Raw genomic sequence first — 22,106 nt, forward strand, 5'->3', positions numbered from 1 at the left:
TGCGGCGGCGGCGGCGACTTCCGGGCGGGTAGGAGGGTCGGGAGCGGGACGGGGAGGGCGAGGAGCCGCGGGAGGGCGGGGCGGGGGGAGCGGGGTGCGGAACGACTGGCTTCCTTCTCTGGGTCCGCTTTGGGTCCGCAGCGCTGCGTGCGGGGAGTCGCTTCGAACGAGCCCGGTGTCGTCATTTGTAACGCTGCGGTTCCGATACGGAGTGCAGGCCGCGGTGGGCGCTCGGTGGGAGCCCTTCGGCTCCTGTCTTCCAGCCGGCTCCTCTCGCTGCTGGGAGCGCGGGGCTCGTCCACTCGGAACTGCAGCGAGGATCCTTACGGTCTGTACCGGCAGCTTCTGGGTGACTTCAGCCAGTCACCCCTTGGGTCAGCGGTCCCCATGGAGGCTTCCCGTATTGTCTGGAAGGCAAAGCCGTGCTGCTCTCCACGCTTAGGCCTAGTCTGTAGCAGGGCAGAAGCGTGCAGGATGAGGGGCTTTTCTTGCAGCTCTCCTTACACAAGTTTCTTTGTGCCCGTCCAGTGTCTCAGTACACCCTACGGGCTTATAATGCAGCTGGGAAGCGTTATTCTTGTGCTTATACCAAAGCACTAATGTAGCTCACTGCCTTTCTTCCTGTATCCTATGCAGCGGTAGGTTGGATTTCATTCACAGCATGAGTGAGTTCCGCATCCACCACGATGTCAACGAGCTGCTCAGCCTGCTGCGTGTGCACGGTGGTGAGGGGGCTGAGGTGTACATCGACCTGCTGCAGAAGAACCGCACGCCCTACGTCACCACCTCTGTGTCTGCGCACAGTGCTAAGGTGGGCCAGAGTGGTGGCACTGCATCGGTCCCTCGCTGGCAGGTGTTGAGCTTCTTTTGCTAGAGCTGGTACACATGCTGTACCTCTGATGTTTGTTTTGTCTGGGGCAAGTGTTAAAAGGAGCTTATTTTGTGCCTGGCGTGTTTGGTTCAATTTTTAATTAGAGGAGTTATCCACCGGAGAAGTAAAACAGGTGAAAAATAGTAGCTGTGTGATTAAATGTGATTATATTCACCCTCAGTAAGTTTGCAGATGACACCAAGTTGGGAGAAAGCGTTGACCTGCCCAAGGGCAGGAAGATCTACAATACTACAGAGGAATCTGGACAGGCTGGATTGCTGGGTTGAGGCCTATCGTATAAGCTTTAGGCCGGGTGCTGGGTCCTGGGCAGAGTGGCTGGTAAGCTGGGTGGATAAAATGATATGGGGATGTTAGTTGACAGTCAGCTGAACATGAGCCAGCGTATGTGACCAAGAAGGCCAGTGGCATCCTGACTTGTATCAGAAACAGTGTAGTCAGCAGGATCAGGGAGTCTCAGGATCAGGTAATCGTCCCTCTGTAGTTGACACTGGTGAGGCTGTACCTCAATGCTGTATTCAGTTTTGGACCTTGCCCTACAAGAAAGACATGGACAGCCTGTAGTTCATCCAGAGAAGGGCAACAGTGCTGTGAGGGGTCTGGAGCACAAATCTTATGGAAGCAGCTGAGGGAAATGAGATTATTTAGCCTCGAGGAGGCTCAGGGGAGACCTTGCTGCTCTATAGATCCCTGAAAGGAGGTTCTGGGAACGTAGGTGTTGCTTTCTGCTCCCAGATAAAAGCAAAAAGATGAGGTAATGGCTTTAAGTTGTGCCAGGGGAAGTTCAGGTTGGATATTAAGAAAAACTCAGGAGTGATAAATTATTGGAACTGGCTGCCCAGAGAGGTGGTGGAGTCACCATCACCATCCCTGAAGGTGTTCAAGGAACATGGAGATGTGGCACTGAGGGATATGGTTTAGTGGGCATTAATGGTGTCAGTAGGTTAATGATTGGACTAGATGATCTTAGATGTCTTTTTCCAAGCTTTATAATTTTTTGAACAATATATGGCTTTTTTTTTTTTTTTCTTTGAATATCATCCAAGATGTCTGGGATTTAAAGCCTGATACCCTCATGACCAGACATACTTCTGTGTCTGTGTATTTTTCACAGTTTTTCATTGCTACCTTCCAAATCAGTCCATCTTAATTATCAGTGTGAGGCCAGTGCCACATTGTTCAGTCCAAGACCTATTCCCTGAGGCGCTTTGCTGGCAGCAGTGGCCTGCACCTTGTTTCCCTCCTTGCACAATGCTCTGCTCTGGAATGCTGGAATAGTAATCTACCTTAAACATTAAATATTCATGTGTTCTTTTACAGGTAAAAATAGCAGAGTTTTCTAGAACTCCTGAAGACTTTTTAAAGAAATACGATGAACTGAAGTCTAAAAATACAAGACATCTAGATTCTTTGGTGTACCTACTCTCAAAGCTCACAGAAGACAAAGAGGTTTGTTTCTGTGTTAGAACTGAGCATGTTGTAACTACTTGGTAGTAGCAACAATGCAGTGATTTTAATTATGCGCGCTGTCAGATGATAATATTCATTGGAATACATTGAAGTCAACAGAAGACATCCAGATCTAGCATTTACTTCATTTTTTAAGCACTGTTGATTGAGTCCACTGTAAGACGTGAGACTGGGACAGAAATACCTGTGGTTTGAGCAGCACACCTATCTTACGGTCAGATGTGTTTTGCTGTAGTATGTGCTGACCAGCGCTCACAACATCTCCTCTGTTTTGTGTGTATACAGACACTCCAGTATTTGCAGCAAAATGCTAAAGAGAGGGCAGAACTCACAGCAAACGTGGCAGCTGGTGGCAGCACAAATTTCTCCATTCCCTCATCTACTTCCAAGATTTCTCTGCAGGAACTTGAGGAGCTGCGCAAGCAGCTTGGCACTGTCACAGCCAACTCCAGCGCACAGCAGGTACTGCCTCTTCCTTCACCTTACATGTGAGATCTTTCCCAGCTGTTGGTATGTGGCTGTGCTCTTAACTTTTGCCATCTAGGGGAACTGCAGATATTACTATCCATGCAGATTATCTAAATTTGCTCTCAGAATGGTTCTAGTCAAATTATATTAAATCACTGTGCTGTTCTTCAAAAAAGTGGCCTTTTTATTGAAGTCAGGTAAGGTGAGGTGAGTTTAGGCCACAGCAGTTCTCACTGGGGTGTGGTGATGTGATTTCGTTTTCCTGTTTCAAACCACCTCCTTAACCCACACAGATGTTTCCTTTTCTGCCTGCAGCAGTGCTTGCTCAGCAGCCATTATGTCTCATCCCGTCCTTGCTGAAAGCTCTGTTCTCCAAGATACATGAGTGCTGTGCCTTGTAAAATTGTTCCCCAAGTAGGCAACCATTTTGTCTGCTTAGCTATTGGAATTAGTGTTCCTGAAATAAGTGCTGCAAAATCTGTCAGTCAGTGATGGAGCTGCACTGATCCTCCTGTACTGTGCATATCAGGCTTTCTGCTCGTTTTGTCCAAATCCTTCATGGATGATCTGAGTCAAGCCGTTGATTTAGATCCTGAAGGGGAGATTAATTTCCAGGAGGAGGTCTTTTAAATAGGATTTATGTATGGACTTGCTCAAAGAGGAGACGAGGAAGTGGTGTTCTCTAGGATGTTCAAATATAAGTTGATTTCTATGCATACTTTTCCTTTGAGACACAGTTCTGCCTGCAGCCAAAGAAACTGAAATGGCAACTGCAAGCCAGCGAGCACAAAGATGCAAAGCTTATGTGTACTTGTTTCCTGCCCACATTTCTATCACTTCTGAGACCTTCAATGAGAAGAAAATAAAATGACCCTCTGCAGATCCCATTTCACATACATGTGGAGCTTAAGAAATGGCTTTCATAAGCATGTCCCCCATGTTTTTGTGCTTTGGCAGTTATGTAGGTTATACATCATGTAGACCTCTCCAGCTGAAAATTAGTCTTTCACCATAATTATTTTACTGACAGAGATCCAGAGCCATCAATGGAGACTGTTATGGTCCTGTAAAAGCTCACTTCCTTCACAATCAGAGCAAAACCACTGTTATTTTCCATTGGTGTATTATCTGGATGGCATTTCATGTGCACCTACTCCACGGGCAGTGTGCGGAAACTGATTTCAGAGGTGGTCATTAGCCTGTTAGTAAGTTCTCCTTGGATAAGATGTTGCTGCTTTCTTCTTCTGGAAGTAATTTGTTGGCTTTTACATGGTGGAGTCTGCGAACTAATAAGGTGACTGGTGCTTGTAAGTGTCCTGGTTTTGCTCCTGTGTGTATGCCACAGCACCAAGGCTGGTGGGAGGGGTATGACAAGGCATTACGTGATGCATCTTCCAATAAGAAGATGGCCAACTATATAAAAAGTCACTTCTGCAGCACTGAGACCAGTAGCCTGAACGAAACTGAGAGACTAAACCTACATTGTTCTACTGAAATATCAATTATTCCACTTTCTGTTCTCAAATTATCAGCTTACAGTCAGTTTCTGCTTAAAACTGAAAAATTCTGGTCCTTCCAGACATCTCTCCTTCTTCATTCTTCTCTCTTTTTTTTTTCTTTCTCAACAGCCTCTTGAACTTACACGAAAAATGCTCCGAGATAAGCAAAACAAGAAGAATTCAGGCCAGCCTGTTCCAGTTCTTCCATCCTGGGTGTATGAGAGGCCTGCGCTTATTGGTGATTTTTTAATTGGCACTGCTCTAAGCACTGACGTAACGGTACCTATAGGTATGTGACACACAATGAAAATTATGTTAATGTGATATGCTTTGTACTTGTTCAGAAGCGCCATTCAGATTGTCAGAACTAGGATGAAAGCAAAACTTCCCTCCTTGAAAAGAACAGGGTACAAAAAAAACCTCCGCAACACCCAGCCAGACATATTTTCTTCGAAGTGTGCTGAATTCCAATTCTGCTGTTAATTCATCAGATCTAATCTGCTTTGAGTTTCCCAATCCTTCTTCCACAAAATACTACTGCAGGAGCATCCCACCTACATTCTTAGCTGAAAAATCTGCAGTTGCACCTTTTGGGGAGCATTCCTCAATCTATGTAGCTCATCCTCCTCTTTAGTAAGGCTGTGACAACCTCCCGAATTTGCTTCTAGCCAGAACAATAGGGGACTGATCTCACTCTTTTGTGTTATACTTTTAGACAGAGCTGTGTATAGTTTGTGATTTGTAAATTAGATAAAAGAAAGGCAGCAGTTGTGCTAGAGGTTCATGTTTCTATTCCCCAAGAAGGTAGATGCACCTGCAGGAATCCTGTAGCTTCCTCCTGGCATGGATTTGTGCCTGGTCTAAGGGGCACATGAAAGCAGTGATCATAAGTAGTTTCATTCTTGAGTGTTTCCCTGTTGTCAAATGGTTTGTGAAGCTGCATGGGGGGATTTTAAGCATGTCTGATGCTTACTTTTACAGTCCATGTTTTCCTCCCTAGGAATTAACAAATTCTGTAGTGCCCAAAAGTAACTGGTAAGATCAGACACCTCTCAACTCCATTGAATGCTGCACCAGCATATACAGTCCTACAATGGAGAGAGACTGTTGGCTGGTTTTGTGCGATAAGACTGTAGTGAACAGCGTAGCCATTCTGGTCCCCAGACTTTTGGTGTATTTTATTATATTTCACTTTGAGTCCCTTACACTTTATAGCTGATTTCTAGTTCACTGCGCCATTCAGAGACCCTATAGCTTGCAGTTCACCTGCAGCTTTGGCTGGACTAGTGTTTTGTTGTCTGTATTTGAATTTTATTCTTTATATTTGAGTATTTCAGTGAAGGGGAGGCAGGAGAATTGTTGGCAAGACTGAAACTCAGACACAGGGTAACTGAGCCTATTTGGATGGAAGAGCGAACAGTGCAAGTGATGTTCTCTTGGCCATGGTTGATGGATGCTTATCTCTGTCCACTTGATTTGCTTTAGGTTTAAATGATGAGCAAAGACTTCTATTTTCCTGGACAGCAAGGTTTAAGATTTTGGATTTGGCTGTAACTCAGTTTTTTTTCCCTGTATCTTGGTTCAGCTTTGTATAATCTTCCTTTGTTCTCTTTGAATGGTAGTATGTCATCCTTTTAGGCTTCAGGTGCTATATCATGAATGGAAGATCCAGACGTACTGCAGCATGTTCTGGTTATGTTCTTTTCTGTTGTCTCTTTGAACAGGTACTCTGCCATTAGCATCCCAAGAATCCATGATTGTAGAGGACTTGCTGTATGTTTTGATTGGTGTGGATGGAAGATACATCACAGCACAGCCTCTTGTTGGCAGGCAGAACAGAGCATTTTTAGTCGATCCAAATTTGGACTTGTCCATCAAAGAGCTGGTGACCAGGATTCTTCCTGTAGCAGCAAGTTACTCTGCTGTCACCAGGTACAGGGCTGTCATTTCCTCCCAGTGGAGGATATTTGCCTTCAAGCATCAAGCTGCAGAACATGGAATCTGTCATTTTGCAGATGATGATGTCCAAGCTAAATTTAAACCTATAGGGATATAAAATAAGGAGCGATTATTTATTTGAAATGGCTTTGGCTACATATGTTTGTGCTGGCATTTTCTTGTGTGGTGACACTTCGCATTTTCCTTCACCTTTCCTTTGCTTTGTCCAGCTGACTTGGTACAGGCAAAGTTAAAATGTCTGCTTACTGTTGCTTGTCTTAAGCATTTTCAGGAAGTGATTTGTTCAGTATCTTTTGCCTGACTGATTCCAGGTGGTATGGCTTGCATTCAGAAGCCTACGTCCACTAGGTAGGATACATGGAGCCAGCTAAGACTGATCAGGTGAATCACTAGTCAGAAGCTAGTAACAATGCTTTCCTCAGTGTTTGGTTCTGTGATACTGTGTCCTTTTGAGACTTTCTCCTGTCCTGTAGTCCTAATCATAAAGTTGTGCAAAGGCAATTGCCTTGAAAATACTGGCACTTGCTTTTTTTTTAGTGGATTTGCAAGTAATTATAGATCCCCTGCAACTCGAGAGGAAATGTTCTCACCACCTCACTTAGTATAAAAAGCTGTGGGAAAAGTAGACAGGGGCCAGAGAGCAGATGTTGAATGTAAAACTTAGCTGAAAACTGATACGTTTTCCAATACAGTGTCTACTCTTGTGCTTCTGTAGTGTCCTGAAATTAAAATTCCTGAAAGTGTTGGAAATTACCTTGTCTAAAAGAGATTCCATTCCACGTTTTATAGGTTTGTAGAGGAGAAGTCTTCCTTTGAGTATGGACAGGTAAATCATGCGCTCGCTGCTGCTATGCGGACTCTGATCAAGGAATACATGATACTAATTACCCAGCTGGAACATCTTCAGAGACAGGGACTTCTCTCACTGCAGAAGCTCTGGTTTTATATCCAGCCCACGATGAGGACTCTAGAGATTCTTTCTTCGCTTGGTAAGTTTAAAAAATTCAGTCATTATGTTTAGACAGGTGCATGTCAGTGGCTTCTGAAAACTAGACAAACTAACAATACAGGCAGGGCATGTGTCATTTTCATTTTGTTATATTAAATAAGAAGGACTTAGAGGAAGATTGTACTTGTCAGACCTCTGCCATTTTTGAGAGCAGTAGGTTCTGGGAATTATGCCCATTGTCATTGTACCTCAGAATAAAAGTATTGTACTGTATGAAGAGGCACAGTATAACCCATTTGAGGACATATGTGGCATGCACATCCCACAGGAGTGCCTCCTGTCAGATAACCGCTCATACAGAAGTGAAGTGGATTGCAGCCCTTTCATTAATACCATTTCAAAAGCTTCATTTTCTCACTTTATTGTTTCCTCAGTAGCTCTGCTTAAATTAAACTCTGACATGATGATACTCTTGCATTTCTCTCTACTCAGCCCAGAAAATTTATCTGGACACAAAAATCTGTTCCATATAGAATCTGGAAATGGATGATCGATCTTGGTATTTATGTTTCCTGAAATATTCATGTTTTTGGAAAACTACAATTAGCTACCTGCTTGAAGATTTACTTCAGTCTCAAGTTCATGACACTGCTGTGAGGACACTTCCTCTGTCCCTTACTTCCCTTTTGCAGTGCAGAGTATGAATTTTACTATGAACCTACATAAGTCCAGATGTTTCAAGCTGATTAGTTCAGGGTTACAGTGGAGAACAGATGTGATTTTGAGATCAGAGATTTCTCAAGCAAGTAATAGAAGTGTGGGATTTTTTCATTAGCATCTTGAAAGAAAAATCTGTATGGTGTAGAAGCCATGAAATACCTTATGTCTACCTGAGTTCAGATCTCACAGATTCACAGAATGGCTCAGGTTGGAAGGGCATCTCAAGGATTATGAATCTCCAACCCCTCCACCACAGGCAGGGCCACCAAATTCCTCATTTAATTCCTGACCAGGCTGCCCAGGGCCCCATCCAACCTGTCCTTGAACACTTCCCCCTGGTATCCAACCTAAATCTTTCTTCCTTCAACTTAAAACCATTTCCCTTTGTCCTGCTGTTATCTACCATTTCAAATAGTTGACTCCCCTCCTGTTTATAGGCTCCCTTTAGGTACTGAAAGACTGCAAAGAGGTCACCCCACAGCCTTCTTTCTCCAGGCTGAACAAGCCCAGCTCCCCCAACCTGTCTTCATAGAAGCGGTGATCCAGCCCTCTGATCATCTTTGTGGCCCTCCTCTGGACCGTCTCCAACAGCTCTCTGTCTTTCTTGTATTGGGGGCTCCAAACCTGGATGCAGTACTGCAGATGGGGCCTCACAAGGGCAAAGTAGAGAGGCACAGTCACCTCCCTGTCCCTGCTGGCTGTCCCAGTTCTGATGGAGCCCAGGATACCATTTGCTTTCAGAGCTGCAGGAGCACACTGTTGGTCCATGTTCAGTTTTTCATGCATCAGGACCCCCAGGTCCTTCTGTGCAGGGCTACTCTCAAGGACTGCTCCTTCCAGTCTGTATATATGCCTGGGATTCCTCTGGCCCAAGTGTAAAACCTTACACTTTGCTGTCTCCATGATCTCCTTGATTTGTGTATCTAAATGAAGAATCTTGTGTGTCTTACATCTGTATTTTTTTAATTTCAGCTACTTCTGTGGATAAGGGTGAGTGTATGGGAGGGTCAACCCTGAGCTTACTCCACGATAAGACTTTCAACTACACGGGAGACAACCAGGCCCAGGAGCTGTGTTTGTATCTAACCAAGGCAGCTAGTGTGCCCTATTTTGAAATTCTGGAAAAATGGATTTATCGAGGCATCATTAATGATCCATACAGGTAAAGAAGAGTTACAGAATGAAAGCAAGACGAAAAAGTTAGGAAATACCTTCCTTCTTGTGTCTCTCTTTGTGTTCCCTTCTCACATCCGCACCCTCGTCAGGACAGGGGTGAGCTTTGTTCTCATAGGATCCTATTCCCATAGCTCAATGAATCTGTGTTAATGTAGTCCACTAGCATGATGATGATCTGATTAGAGCTAACAATGTTCTCTAAAGTTTCTTGGCATTGATAGAATCATTTAAAGCATTTTCTGTGTTTATGCAGTATTCCTGTTGCCCACATTTGCAGAATGCAAAGAGGGAAAAAATGAAGTTAAAATAGCTTAAAAGAATGCCTTTCTGTAGGCGAGAAAGCAAAGGCCAGCTTTCTCACCTGTACTCTGACAGCCAAATAGCATTTGGACTCGATTCCTGAGCCCTGTAGACTGAAATTATTTGCGGATTAGTACAAACTCAGCACAAAATGCTACTTGTTTTAGTACAAGCTAATGTTAATTCTTGATTGAAGTATATCTTCATGAGACATTGCTTCTGATATGTCATATTCCCGCTGACCATATGAACAGGAAAAAAAAGTCATCCCCACTGTACCACTTCTTGCTTCTAAACATCTGCTTTAACTGTCCAGTGAGTTCATGGTGGAGGAACATGAGTTGCAGAAGGAGAAGATTCAGGAGGACTATAATGACAAGTATTGGGATCAAAGATACACTGTTGTTCAGCAGCAGATTCCCTCTTTCTTGCAGAAAATGGCTGACAAAATACTAAGCACAGGTAGGTAAAGATACATTTCTGTTTTAAGAGGAGTCTAATATGATTGTTGCTGTTGCTTTTGTAAAGATAAATTAAAGGATTGTCCAGCTACAATTTCTCAGAGAAACAGAAAAATTAAAAGCAACTCCAAATCATATACATGAAAATATGGGAAGGAGTCCAGCAGTCAAAGGAGCTTTCTGTCTTTTTGTTCTGGTTCATGGATACAATCTTATAGCAGCTAGATAGATGGGACTAGATGTCTGAGATTTGAATGCTAAGTCTTTATTTGAGCACTTAAGAGGCAGTGTGCTACATGATGATTATCATTGCTCACTGCTGCAAGTATAAACTCAAGAAGTGCAACTCCAGATATTCCAAGTTGGCTATCTGTAAAGGTGTTTTACCACCACTGGGAACAGAAGGCATTTCTAGATCACTTCTTAAACATAATATTAGTAGCCTAGTTTAAATTCTATATCATGTTTTGAAGGGGATTTAGATCCTTTCCAGTTTTAGGTTGAACTTAATATAAAATTTCACAATATACCTTCTATTTCTATATTCCATTTGGCAACAGTGATTTGGAGGCTTCTCTTGTGGCAGCACATACAGATGGTGCAAACATGGATCACTGTTTCCTTTTCAGGGAAATACTTGAACGTTGTGCGAGAATGTGGACGTGATGTTACCTGCCCTGTGGCTAAAGAGGTCATCTACACATTAAAAGAGCGAGCATATGTAGAACAAATAGAAAAAGCATACAACTATGCTAGCAAAGTTCTTCTGGATTTCCTAATGGAGGAGAAAGAGCTTGTGGCTCACCTAAGGTTTGATTTATTTTATTAAATATGTGTTAAATAGGTTGGTTCTGATAGCAAATGTCAGGTTTTAAAGTTAGCTCTCTTTTCCTGGGATATTCACTCTGCTTCTGTTAGAAATGTTGACCTGAAAAAAGAAAGAAAAGAAAGAAAGATTTGCTTTCTCCTGAAATAAAATTAAAAAGAAAATGTAAAATGCTAGAAATGTTGGATGGGAGGGACCTTTAGGGGTCTCTCATCCAAATTCCTACTGGAAGGCTACCACCAAAACTACATCTTGCCAAAACTGGCCACTATACTTTATCTGACTTTGTCTGACTCTCTCTTGAAATCGCCTGCAACCACAGTGGTTTAAGGATGTGCTGGCCCCATTTTTGCTCCAAAGAGTGGCAGTGATTATGTATGGTATCTGGAAAGATGCAAACTTCATTCTCCAGCTTTCCTGAGAGTTTTTTCCAGTCCCATTGCAGTTGATTCTCCCTGGGGCCTGGTGAAAATTATAGTTGGTGCACCATACTGTAGCAGAAGTTGACACAAGCACATGAACTGCTTCAGAAGTCAGCAGATACTTGGACAAGGGTGTCCATGATTCTGCTCTGAGATAGCAGTTGCCTCTTGGATGGATCTGGAGTCTGAAGGTTGGGTTGTAGTCCAGGATAGTAGTGTAATCCGTTGCCTAGCAGTGCAGTTTATTTTCAAGGTGCATTTTTACAGGAGCAAAAGAACAGCTACACAGCAACATCCTGACTGAGGTGACTGGAAGTAGGACAGCACACATTAAAAAAATAAAAATTAAAAAATATAGTTTCCAAGTAGGTTATTTCTGTCTGTTAAAAAAGCAAGTTAAAAAATATGTTTTTTTGGAAACATAATCAATGACCTTCATTTTCTTGAGCAGATCTATAAAACATTATTTCCTGATGGATCAAGGGGACTTTTTTGTTCACTTCATGGATCTCACAGAAGAGGAACTTAAGAAGCCTGTAGATGACATTATAACTACTAGGCTAGAAGCATTGCTTGAGTTGGCCTTGCGAATGAGCACAGCCAACACAGATCCTTTCAAGGATGATTTAAAGGTAAAAAAGTTCGTGAGCAGGAGGCTTGCCATGCATTGAGGAAATCTCTGTGCCTGTGAGAAACTGCTGAAAATGCAGTGAAAAAGAGAAGAACTGATGACTGTATTTCTGTAGAACTTCTCTGGGTGAAGTCTCTTTATTTCATTGACATTAGCAATGGGAAGCTCTGATCATGCAGCAAGGGGCTGCATTTTCTTGTTGATGTCTGAGCACAGAGAAAAGTGCTTTGGAGTGGCATCAGGATGAGGTGAAAGCAGTAATGTGTCTCTCACCCACATTCTCAAGCTTGGATGCCCATTTTGGAGTACAAGAAAATCCTTGATTATAAGTTCTGACTACTAATGATTGTTGCAGCTCAGTTGAAAGCCTTTACAAATGTGAACCAGCACACAAGCTGTGCTTGGGGAGGTTGAGATGACTTTATAAACAGCACAGCAACACTGCTTTGCTGTCTGCTGCAGCACTGTCCAGATGATGCCATTCCTCATTGCTCCCTAGTTTGGTGTAATGACTGGAGAGTGACTGACAATTTGTAACTCTTCTGTCACTTAACTGTTGTTACCTGGTACTTGTGAGTACCCTGTGGCTTCATTGTTTTTCTGCTCTTTCTTTGTAGATTGATTTGATGCCCCATGACCTCATTACGCAGCTCTTGAGAGTATTGGCCATAGAAACAAAACAGGAAAAGGCCATTATAGGTGCAGATCCCACAGAGCTCACTCTCAGTGGTCTGGAAGCATTTTCCTTTGACTACATTGTTAAGTGGCCTCTGTCCCTGATTATAAACAGGTAAGGTATCCATCCACCAAAAACAAACAAACAAAAAAAGGTCAGAAGCTTTTGTACAGGTTTACGTTTCCAAACAGCAAAATGCTGCAGTGTCTGTCTTCAAAGCGGCACTAAAAGTTGCTGATAAGTAGAAAATGCTTTGGGGTTATTGACTTCCACTTGCTCCGCTGATAGACTAAGGCTTGTCTCTTCAGTACAGTCCTACCAGACCATCCTAAATGATGAAAATACGTAGATCAAGGGATACTTTATGAGCCTGGTTCCTGTTTTTTCTTGTGAACAGCCCCCCAGCTTTCATTTGTCCATGGCTATTTGAAGGATCTCTCTGAGAAGATTTTTTATTTGAAAGTGCACTCTCATTTAAGAGTTTCCATGTTTGCAATCAAACATTTCTCAGATGAGGTAGTGCAAAAAGGCTTTCTGGTAGCCCTGATTGCAAACTAGAGGGATACTGCTGGCTGTTGCTAGAGTTACTATAGCAGGCCATTTTGCATTAAACTGAGTTAGGATAAACAGAATGCTTTGTTTTTCTATAGTGACTTGCTTCTCCACAGAAACAGGGCACTGGCAGACTGTGAACCAGGGAAATGGGTCAGGCAGCATTAGCATTAGCATTCCGTAAACTAATCAATTGACACAGTGGAACTTTCATAATGACACGATGTATCCGAAATTATGTCTCTCATTCACAATGGGTATATTAACTTTGATGGTAACTATGGAAGTGAAAATACTAAGTGGTACGGTTTCACAAACTGTATTGGCTGGAGCTCTGTAGATGCCTACAGCTAAAGTGTCTGAGCACAGACCTGCACCCGGTCCCCGAGGCTATAAATAAGCATTCCCATCTGCTTCTGACAGCAGGCAGACTGGTGCTGCCTGTAGCTTGGTTGCAGATTTTCTTAATCTTTTTGGAAAATCCTGGTGAATTGCTGTGGCAGTCATAGCAACGTTGGTGCAGCACAGACACAACCGTAGGTTTTTAGACCTCTGTCCCAGCTTGTACGTAAGTGATCTTTCTGCAGGTTGTTTGAGGGCATCAGAGAAAGAGGCTCATGAAGTAACTGGTGGCTGGAAATGTGAAGGAGAGACACTTTGGGCGAAATTCTTTGGGTTGATTACACATGCTTTTTTCTTTTTTCATCTGTTAGAATTGTTTCATCGAAGGTATGTGTGTGTTTGTGTGAAAGTGTATGGAGCATATTGTGTTAAGACTCTGCCTTGAGGTAGCTTCAGCCTTCACAGCTTAATCTGTCAATCAGAAGAGATCTTAATCTGAATGGTTTTCTCCTTTCTTTCCAGGAAAGCACTGACAAGATATCAGATGCTTTTCAGACACATGTTCTATTGCAAACATGTGGAAAGACAGCTGTGCAACGTTTGGATCAGCAATAAAACAGCCAAGCAGTTCTCCCTGCATTCAGCTAAATGGTATGGCTTCTTTTTCTGCTGAGGCTTTGTTTTTCCTTCTTCCTAGTTAGATGCATTGTGGCATGAATCAGATTATTTTGACATGGAACATATCATTGCAAATTTCTGACAGGCAGAGGGAGGTCAGACATAACATTTTAGGATGCAGTAGGAAGTGTCTGCTGAATAATCTTTAGGCTGCTTGACTTGTTTCTTTTTGGTGGCACAAAGTTTGGAAAAGGAATTGTAAGGAACACACAGTGTCCTGAATTGGAAGGGACTCATGAGAATCTTTGAGTCCAACTCCTGGCTCCACACAGGACTACTCAAAATCCAAATCTTATGTCTGAGAACACTCATTGAGTGCTGGCAGCTTGGGGTTGTGACCTCTGCCCGTTCCATGCCCACCACCTTCAGTCTCAGATGGTCTCACTGGAGCATGGGGCTGGCCTGTGGCACTGCAAGGAAACACTTTCTGTCTTGTCAACAGCACTCACTTCTCACAAGGTACCCTCAGCTACCTTGACGCTGACCTCAGCCAGCATGGGCTCTTGGTCTCTTGACATTGTATAAGGATTACTGGAAGAGACCTGGGGGGGATCTGTAGTGCAAGCCCCTCCTCACAGCATGGCACCCATAGCTGGAACCGTGAGGGGGGAGTGTCCCCATTGCTCTGATGACTTGTCCCAGTTTGTTGAAGGCAATTCTTAGTTTGATGTCACAACCTGAAACCTTGAAAGGAGCTCTGTATAGTTCTGCTATTCTAATTTTAAAGTGAAATTGCATTGAATACCCCAGATAGCAGGTGATTTGTTTAAATCAAGGGATCCCTGAGCATACTGATAATATTTTCAAGTATTCATTTAACAAGTGAGTTTTTATGGGCTGGAAAGAAACATGAAGCATTTTGCTTGTTATATTTTACACTGCTATCAAACATGTCTCACTAGTTAAAGTAATAAAATGGCTTTAATACTGTCCATTTATGTTTGGATGTGATCAGATTACTGTGTCTAGTGCACAGCAGGTTCCAAACTCTGAATCTTGTAGTTGAAGGGAAAGTCATTTCCTTACATGGAACTAAATCAGAGATGCTCTGCAATAACTTTGTAGTCACTCTCAGACTGCAACAGAGAATTTGCTAGGACAGAAATAGTTAGCTCTGCTTTGCTCGGCTGTGCAGTCTTGGTTCTCTGTGGCATTTGCTAGCTCAAAGTTGTGTGGGTGTGATTTCTCCCCTAGGTTTGCTGGTGCTTTCACACTGCGGCAGCGAATGCTGAATTTTGTGCAGAATATCCAGTATTACATGATGTTTGAAGTGATGGAGCCAACGTGGCACATTCTCGAGAAGAACCTGAAATTGGTGAGTGCGTGTGCTTGAGAGAAGTTATCACATGTTACCAAATTTGGTGTAGGGAGAAGATGCCTTGTTTTAGGTACTGTTAAATGTTTTATTGGAGGAACTGTTCTCATCACACTACAAACAGTGCTGCTGTTCTGCATCACCTTTCTGCATTGTTAGTCATGCGTCCCTTTCCTTTACTGAACCTTCCTGTCTGTGCCCAAACTTCCATACTTTCTTCATCCTGTTATGGAAAGGTAGTATTCTGCTGAACATCACCAAGAATAAAAAACTGGATAAGGAAGAAGGATATGAGGTGCAAAGATAACAAGCAGGTCCAGACATCTTCCTCTGATTCCTTAGCTGACTTACAGCTCTCTAAAGAGCTGTGTCTGTGCTTTCTCTTCCTTGGAACTGCCAAAGATCAGGCCTTTGAGGCAGGAAGAGACCTTTGCACTTTATTTTTCATGTTAGGACTATTTGTTACAAAAAGGAGTTTTCCTCTTCAGATGCTTATTCTACTGGTTTATTTCCACTGCACTGGGCAAGGCTGGAGAACTTTTCCACCCCTGTGATGTCTGGGAGAGGCTAAGCTCATTTCCTGCTGGTCTTCATGCCTGACAAGGGGGTATCTGGGCAAAATATGCCTGACCTCTCCTTTCATGGATATACAATGCTTTGGGCTAGTAGATTTTCTAAGTGTGTAACGCAGTGTTCCAGGTTCATTGATCAAAATAAAGTCAGTGTCTTCTCCAGAAGCTAACTCTTTGCTCTAGCACAAGCTCCAAGCAGCAGTTTTTATCTCCTGATGAGATGCCTTTATCATCTCAGAGAGAAGCACATTCCCAGTGAGTGTCCTACCTCCCTGTTTTAAGCCAAGTAATTCTTGGCACCAGAAGAGTAAGACACCAGAAGAATAGGAACTGACATGCCAGAACAGGCTATTAAAGAAGCCCACAGAGGCCTTCTGAAATGCGATGTAATCAATTCAGATTAAAAGGTTCCAGACAACAGAGAAAAAATCTGTTACAGGAAGACCAAGGATTTCTCTCTCTTAGGTAAACACATCTCTACCTTTCTACCTGACTGCAATAGTGGTCTGGACTTTTGAATTACCATTAGGCAGGTGAAATTCGTTAGGCAAGTGTAGGATGGTGATTACTGACAGGTCTAGTGAAAGCTACAGCAATGCTGCATGTTATCTACCTTGCCATCAGCCTGGCCCAACCTGCAGCTTGTTGTTCCCCCAGAACATGTGCCAGAGTATTGGCTGGTTTCTGGCATACAAACAGCCTCTTTAGACAAGACTCCATGAGGGGAAAACACTAAAGAGCAAAAAAAAGATGGCACCTTAGGTTGCTTTGGCACTGTTAACTAAAAGAAGGGCAGAGGCGTAGTCTGCCTGCTCTGTGTTATATAGCAAGGGGCTCCAATGGGTTCTGTGCGATAATTTAGGCTTTGATCCTGATGGGAGTTGAGCAGATACATTGGCAATGCTGGTCTAGAGCTTTGGTGTCCTGGTTTGGTTTTTCATTAATGTACTATCCTCCAACAGGCTTCTAATATTGATGATGTTCTGAGCCACCACACGAGCTTTTTAGACAACTGCCTGAAGGACTGCATGCTGACCAACCCTGAGCTGCTGAAAATCTTCTCCAAACTGATGTCTGTCTGTGTCATGTTCACAAACTGCATGCAGGTATGTACACTCTACCCCTTTTTATCATGCCAGCTGCTCTGTGTGCTAGGCAGCCATGATGATCCCTTCTTTTAACATGACCCCTCTCTTGCTCTCACTGTAGCTGGAAGAGCTTCTTTTCCCACCCACCAACAGGCTTTATGAGCTCAGACTTTCCTCCACATGGTTTCTGTGGCTGTTCCCTCCACAAAATTCTATGCACTCTTCTTTTTCAGTGTTGGAAGTAGGTTTCTGTGAACCTACTTGCCTCTGTTCATCCATTTTTGCAGCAAAATTTGAGATGGAAGCTGTAGGGCTGGCTAGGTTTTTGTTCTTGCAAAGACAAAAGCTGAGGATCAGCCATGAAGACTGATCTCCTTAGGCAAACTCTAGCCAGTGTATCAGGGAGCCCATTTAAGACAAAACAAAACCAGGCTTCTTCCTTTGGTTGTATTAATGCTGTAAATTTAATCTCAGAGTTAGCTTTTGTGGGGATTAACTAGCTGCAGGGCTAGGAGGGTTGCATGAACCTCATGCATTGCCGTTGTGGAGGAGATGGGTTTTAACCATGTCCCCAACCCTGTTCCCTATCCAGAGGTTCACCCAGAGCATGAAGCTGGATAGCGAGATGGACCGGCTCAGCCTAGAGCATGGCACAATGCTGGGCCCACCAACAGAGGAAGAGCGTGCTGAAGAGCATGCAAAGAAGAAGCTGACTAACAAGGTGGGGTGCTGGGTGCACTGATGGGCTCTCTAAATGTTGCCTGGGGCTGCAGCTTGATTGGGATGGTTGTCTTGCCTCCTACACATAGACCTTTGTGGTTTCCAGCACACCTCTGGCCCTGAAAGCAGAGTCTTTGTAGAATGTGAGTGTATTTCTGACAACGTTGTCAAGCACTGATGGTGTTCTCAAGTCTGCTTTGAGGACCCTGTCTCCCACAGCAGTCGCTACAATTGTTCTTTAGTTCTTAGCTGTATTTTCAGCTGTGTGCGTGAAGGTGGATGAACCAGTAAGCTACAGAGTCTGACAGCCCTTCCCTTTTGTATATGAGATATTTGTCTTGTCCTTGTGTTTCTATGTTTTTCATTGTTTAGATCCATACTTAGCCGTTTGTTTTGCTCTGCTGTTAGCAGAAAATAACCAACAGCATATATTAGAGGATTATTCTACTGGGGTCTACTCTGGTGTCCTCCCAAATGGGCAAGGCAGGGTTTTTTACCACTGAGGATCTTGCAGCTGTTTTGAAAATGTTATTGGAAGGCCTGAGTTACCATTAAGTTTTATGGCAGTATTTTTTGCCAGGTTTTGAAAAAGGAATGGGATAGTTGCGTCTCCTTGACAAACACGAATCCTTTGTCTTGGTAGCTTTTAGCGGAGCATGCTGACAACCTCCATCTGACATCTGGCTTCGAAGCAACGATCAATAAGTTTGATACTAATTTCTCAACACATCTGCTGGATCTGTTGGACCGGCTAAGCGTTTACAGCACCAATGACTGCGAGCACAGCATGCTTAACATCATCTATAGGTGAGCCAGGGGTTTTCTCTCGGTAGCTGAAATTCAGCCTAAGAGCAAAGATTGCCGTTTTATAGCTGTGTGTGTATGCCTCATCAGAGGAAAGACTGATATTGCAAGAAATATCACTTTGTGTTTCAGGCCATGCCTTGAAAAATGGTCTTTTGAATTATGTGACTTTTTTCTGTTCTAATGCACGTATTAGTTCACATTGCTTTGTGAAGTATTCCAGCAGGAGACCAAGCTTTTAGATGTCATTGCGGGCAGTACTGGGCATAGGCCAACATAGTGCTGATGGTCGAGTTGCCTGCTCTTTTCATAGGGGAGCATCATGACCCAAAGTCCTTGAGTCTCAGCAGGAATATGTGGAGATCCTTCTGTTGGTAGCATCACCCACCTCAGTCCTAGGCTGGAGCTGGTTCTCTCTCAGAAATGCAGAACAACATTAAGTCCCTGGCCATCCTTTCTATCAAGGAAGAGAAGTAGTCCTGCAGCCTTCCATCACACTTTATCACACATCGTGCCTTTTCTGGCAGTAGCTCAGATGTTCTCCCACCAGCACTGTTCCTAACTTAGCTGAGATTCACCTCTTTTGTTATTGACTTTCCACCCTTCTCTAAACTGTTTATGGTTCTATAGGATGGTTGAAGCTCTCTCTCATGGTGCCGCACCATGGAGACTGGTGTTGCATCCCATTTGATGTCACGTCCTTGGTGCCATGTCTGGGAGTTGACCCATGCAGAAGCTGTGCAGGCAGTGCTCCCATATGCTGCAGACTTGTTCTTCAGAAGTTCTTCCTGCTTCTGAAGGATAGAGAAGGATGCTGATTCATCAGGATGCGAGAAAACAAAATGCTTCCGTTATCTGTTTGAATAAGGATGGTGACCTAAAACTGCAACAGGCTGTTTTCAGAGCAGGGCCTGAGGCCTCTGCCCCCTCCATGTTCCACTTCTGTAGAAGGGCTGAAGAAGAAATACCATGTCTTAATGCTGCCAGGACATGCGTCACTGTCATGTCTCCCAGTGAGGACTGCATAGGACCATGCATATCTTCACTGAGGTTTTTGGCACAGATGGACCTTGAGTTACAAAGCAGGTATCCCCATTTCTTTATCTGAAATACTGTGCGTTAGCACAACACACAGCAGGATGTGTCCTTCCATTTCCAGGGCCTGCTCAATAGCATTTTAAGAAGCGGAAGCACCAAGGAGAATGGCCAGACATGACATTTAGTTTCATTCAGTCTGCAGGAATTATCAGATCCAGTCTTGGACACTATAGCAACAGGAACCCAGGAACCAGAGTGAAGACAGTTGCCATCTAAAATAACATACTTGAGAGAGGGAGAAAGAGGGAGATAATAGTTAGCAGTGCTGATAGAGCTGGTGGCTGCAGAAAGGTGCTCACAGTCACTGCCCAGTTGGGAAAAGGAGCAGCATCAGAGCAGAGGGCCCTGTCAGGTGGATGACTTTGAATACAAATGCCCTAAAATCTTCACACATTAAGTGCTGCTAGCACTCATCCTTCTTTCACAAATTTGGAAGCAACAGGAAGACTGAGCTGGGATGTACAGTGCAAAAAAAGAGTAATGGGTGCTCCAGCCACAGAATGAGATACTGAATGCTAAGTTGGGTTTGGGAAGCACCACACCTATCCTTAGGAGTTATCAAAGATAGTTTAACCCTACAAACAGAGTTGGAAAAGAACAGGATGTAAATGAGTCCTGCCTATGTAAGCCCTTAAGTTGGAATTAAAATTCAGTAAATAATCCTGCCTCGGTGTCACATGTCCGTTGTATAACATTTAAAGGACAAAAGGGATGTAAGCTGCTCAGCCAGGAGAAAGCAGCCGATAGATTCCATCTGTCGAGGCAGTTTTCCCCAGTCATGAAAAATATCAAGGAACAATTTGTTGCCATTTCTGCAAGATTGTTAAGCAACACGAAACTCAAATGTTGCGCCCATTCCTAAAGTATTGGAACAACTTATTTTACAAATGAGGAGAGTAATTTCTGTGCGATGTTCTGGCTGCTGGCCCCTGCCACTTGGTGTTGCTAGGGTGCACGTTTCTCATAGGATCACAGAATGGCTTGAGTTGGAAGGGACCTCAAGAATCATCTAGTTACACTCCCCCTGCTGTGGGAAGGATTGCCAAGCTGCATGGGGCCCCATCCAGCTTGACCTTAAAGCTGCCGGAGATGGGGCATCCTCAGCTTCTCTGGGTAGCCTGTGCCAGGGTCTCAGTGTCCTCTGAGAGAAGACTTTGTTCCTAACCTAAACGTCTCTCTCTTTCAATTTAAATAACTTCCCCCTAGTCCTATCACTATCTGTCCCTGATTGTAAGCTTCTTTCAAGCACTGGAAGAAATATTATCAGTTGCATGGCTTTGTGTTGCAGAGATATGCCTGGGGAAGGCCGCAGCAGAGCAGAGCTGGGTGGCTCTGTGCAGTTCTGTGCCACCTGAGACACTGCCTGGGTTACAAAGGAGATAGGCTGATGCTATCAGTGCTGCCGCCTGCTGCAGCAGCGTGTTGACCCGCTCAGGGCCACAGGGCAAGCAGGTTATCTCCTTCCTGTGTTTTGTTCTACAGGTTGGACTTCAATGGTTTCTACACGGAGCGCCTGGAGCACATGTCTGCAGAGCGGAGCCAAAGGGCAGCCCCAGCCCCCCCCCGTGCCACCGCACCAACCCCGTGAAGGAACCCCTGGAAGGAGCATGACGGATATGATGGATCTGCTCTTTTGTGAGGCTTTTGTGAAGTCCTTTTCTTTTTTTAAACTGCATTGTAAATTGATGTCTTTGTAAAATAAAAGTTAAAGTAAAAATCAGAGTTGTCCTGCCGGTGCGTGGCACGTGCCATTGTTAGGTGACCAGAGCATGGTTTGGCCTAGTGGGAGCCTGGTGGGGGTTGCTGTTGGGGGGTGGCTGTCTGATCTCTGCTCAGCCTGATGGCTGCACTGCTCCAGTGGCCCCTTTGAAGTTCCCTGGGTACCTGTTGAGGGCCATTGCTCCTTGAACGCCCTGCAGGATTGTGCGTACTCATTTACCCACACATCCTAATCTCAAAAGGTGCTGGCCTCCAGTGTCCCCAACACGAGGCACACTGACAACTTCAGCTGCCCCAGAACTGTGCTCCCTAGCCAGGCATTTGCTCATTTCAGGCGTGGGTGTGATTGGACAAAACAGTACAGGGATCCCCTTTCAACTCTCCCAGGGCTGAGCTGACTCTCCAAGATGTCCCAGCACTCCTGTTTCTGCAGCAGGGCTGCGTCCCCTGCTCATCTTGCTGCATAGCCCCACATCAGCACAGGTGCTCCCAAAAAAGGGATCCTGCATAGATCGGAGCCTTCACAGTATCCTCACTTCCTGTCTGCTCTTGGCCCTGGAACACAACAAAAGCATCAAAAGCTCTGCATTATCTCTGCAGATAAGGAGGAAGCAGCAGCAGGACACTCGGGGGACCCCGCCTGAGGTTTTGTGCCATAGGGCCCAACAGGAGCAGTGGATGAAATCTGAGAGCTGGGACCTGCGTGAATTCTCTGCCATCTGCCTATGATGTCCTGCACGTCCTCGGGTGCTGAGTCCTGTGCATCTCACCC

General features: G+C 44.2%; 1 protein-coding gene across 2 annotated transcripts; it reads left to right on the top strand.

Annotated features, from left to right (window-relative positions):
• Window positions 1-7: 7 nt before the first annotated feature.
• Window positions 8-21,348, top strand: TUBGCP2 (tubulin gamma complex component 2). 2 transcript variants are annotated; one of them, XM_072340897.1, is made up of 18 exons: window positions 8-28; window positions 637-811; window positions 2,210-2,338; window positions 2,645-2,821; window positions 4,456-4,615; window positions 6,051-6,258; window positions 7,075-7,274; window positions 8,927-9,116; window positions 9,747-9,892; window positions 10,521-10,701; window positions 11,591-11,771; window positions 12,388-12,560; window positions 13,863-13,991; window positions 15,213-15,333; window positions 16,868-17,011; window positions 17,586-17,714; window positions 18,357-18,520; window positions 21,098-21,348. In XM_072340897.1, the coding sequence occupies exons 2-18, from the start codon at window positions 662-664 to the stop codon at window positions 21,201-21,203; spliced, it is 2,688 nt and encodes an 895-aa protein (XP_072196998.1). In that variant the 5' UTR covers window positions 8-28; window positions 637-661; the 3' UTR covers window positions 21,204-21,348. The 2 variants fall into 2 exon arrangements, with proteins under 2 accessions (XP_072196998.1, XP_072196997.1); XM_072340896.1 differs by lacking the exon at window positions 8-28 and adding an exon at window positions 85-328.
• Window positions 21,349-22,106: the final 758 nt, after the last annotated feature.

Source organism: Excalfactoria chinensis, chromosome 6 (genome assembly GCF_039878825.1).
Source record: "Excalfactoria chinensis isolate bCotChi1 chromosome 6, bCotChi1.hap2, whole genome shotgun sequence".
NCBI lineage: Eukaryota > Metazoa > Chordata > Aves > Galliformes > Phasianidae > Excalfactoria > Excalfactoria chinensis.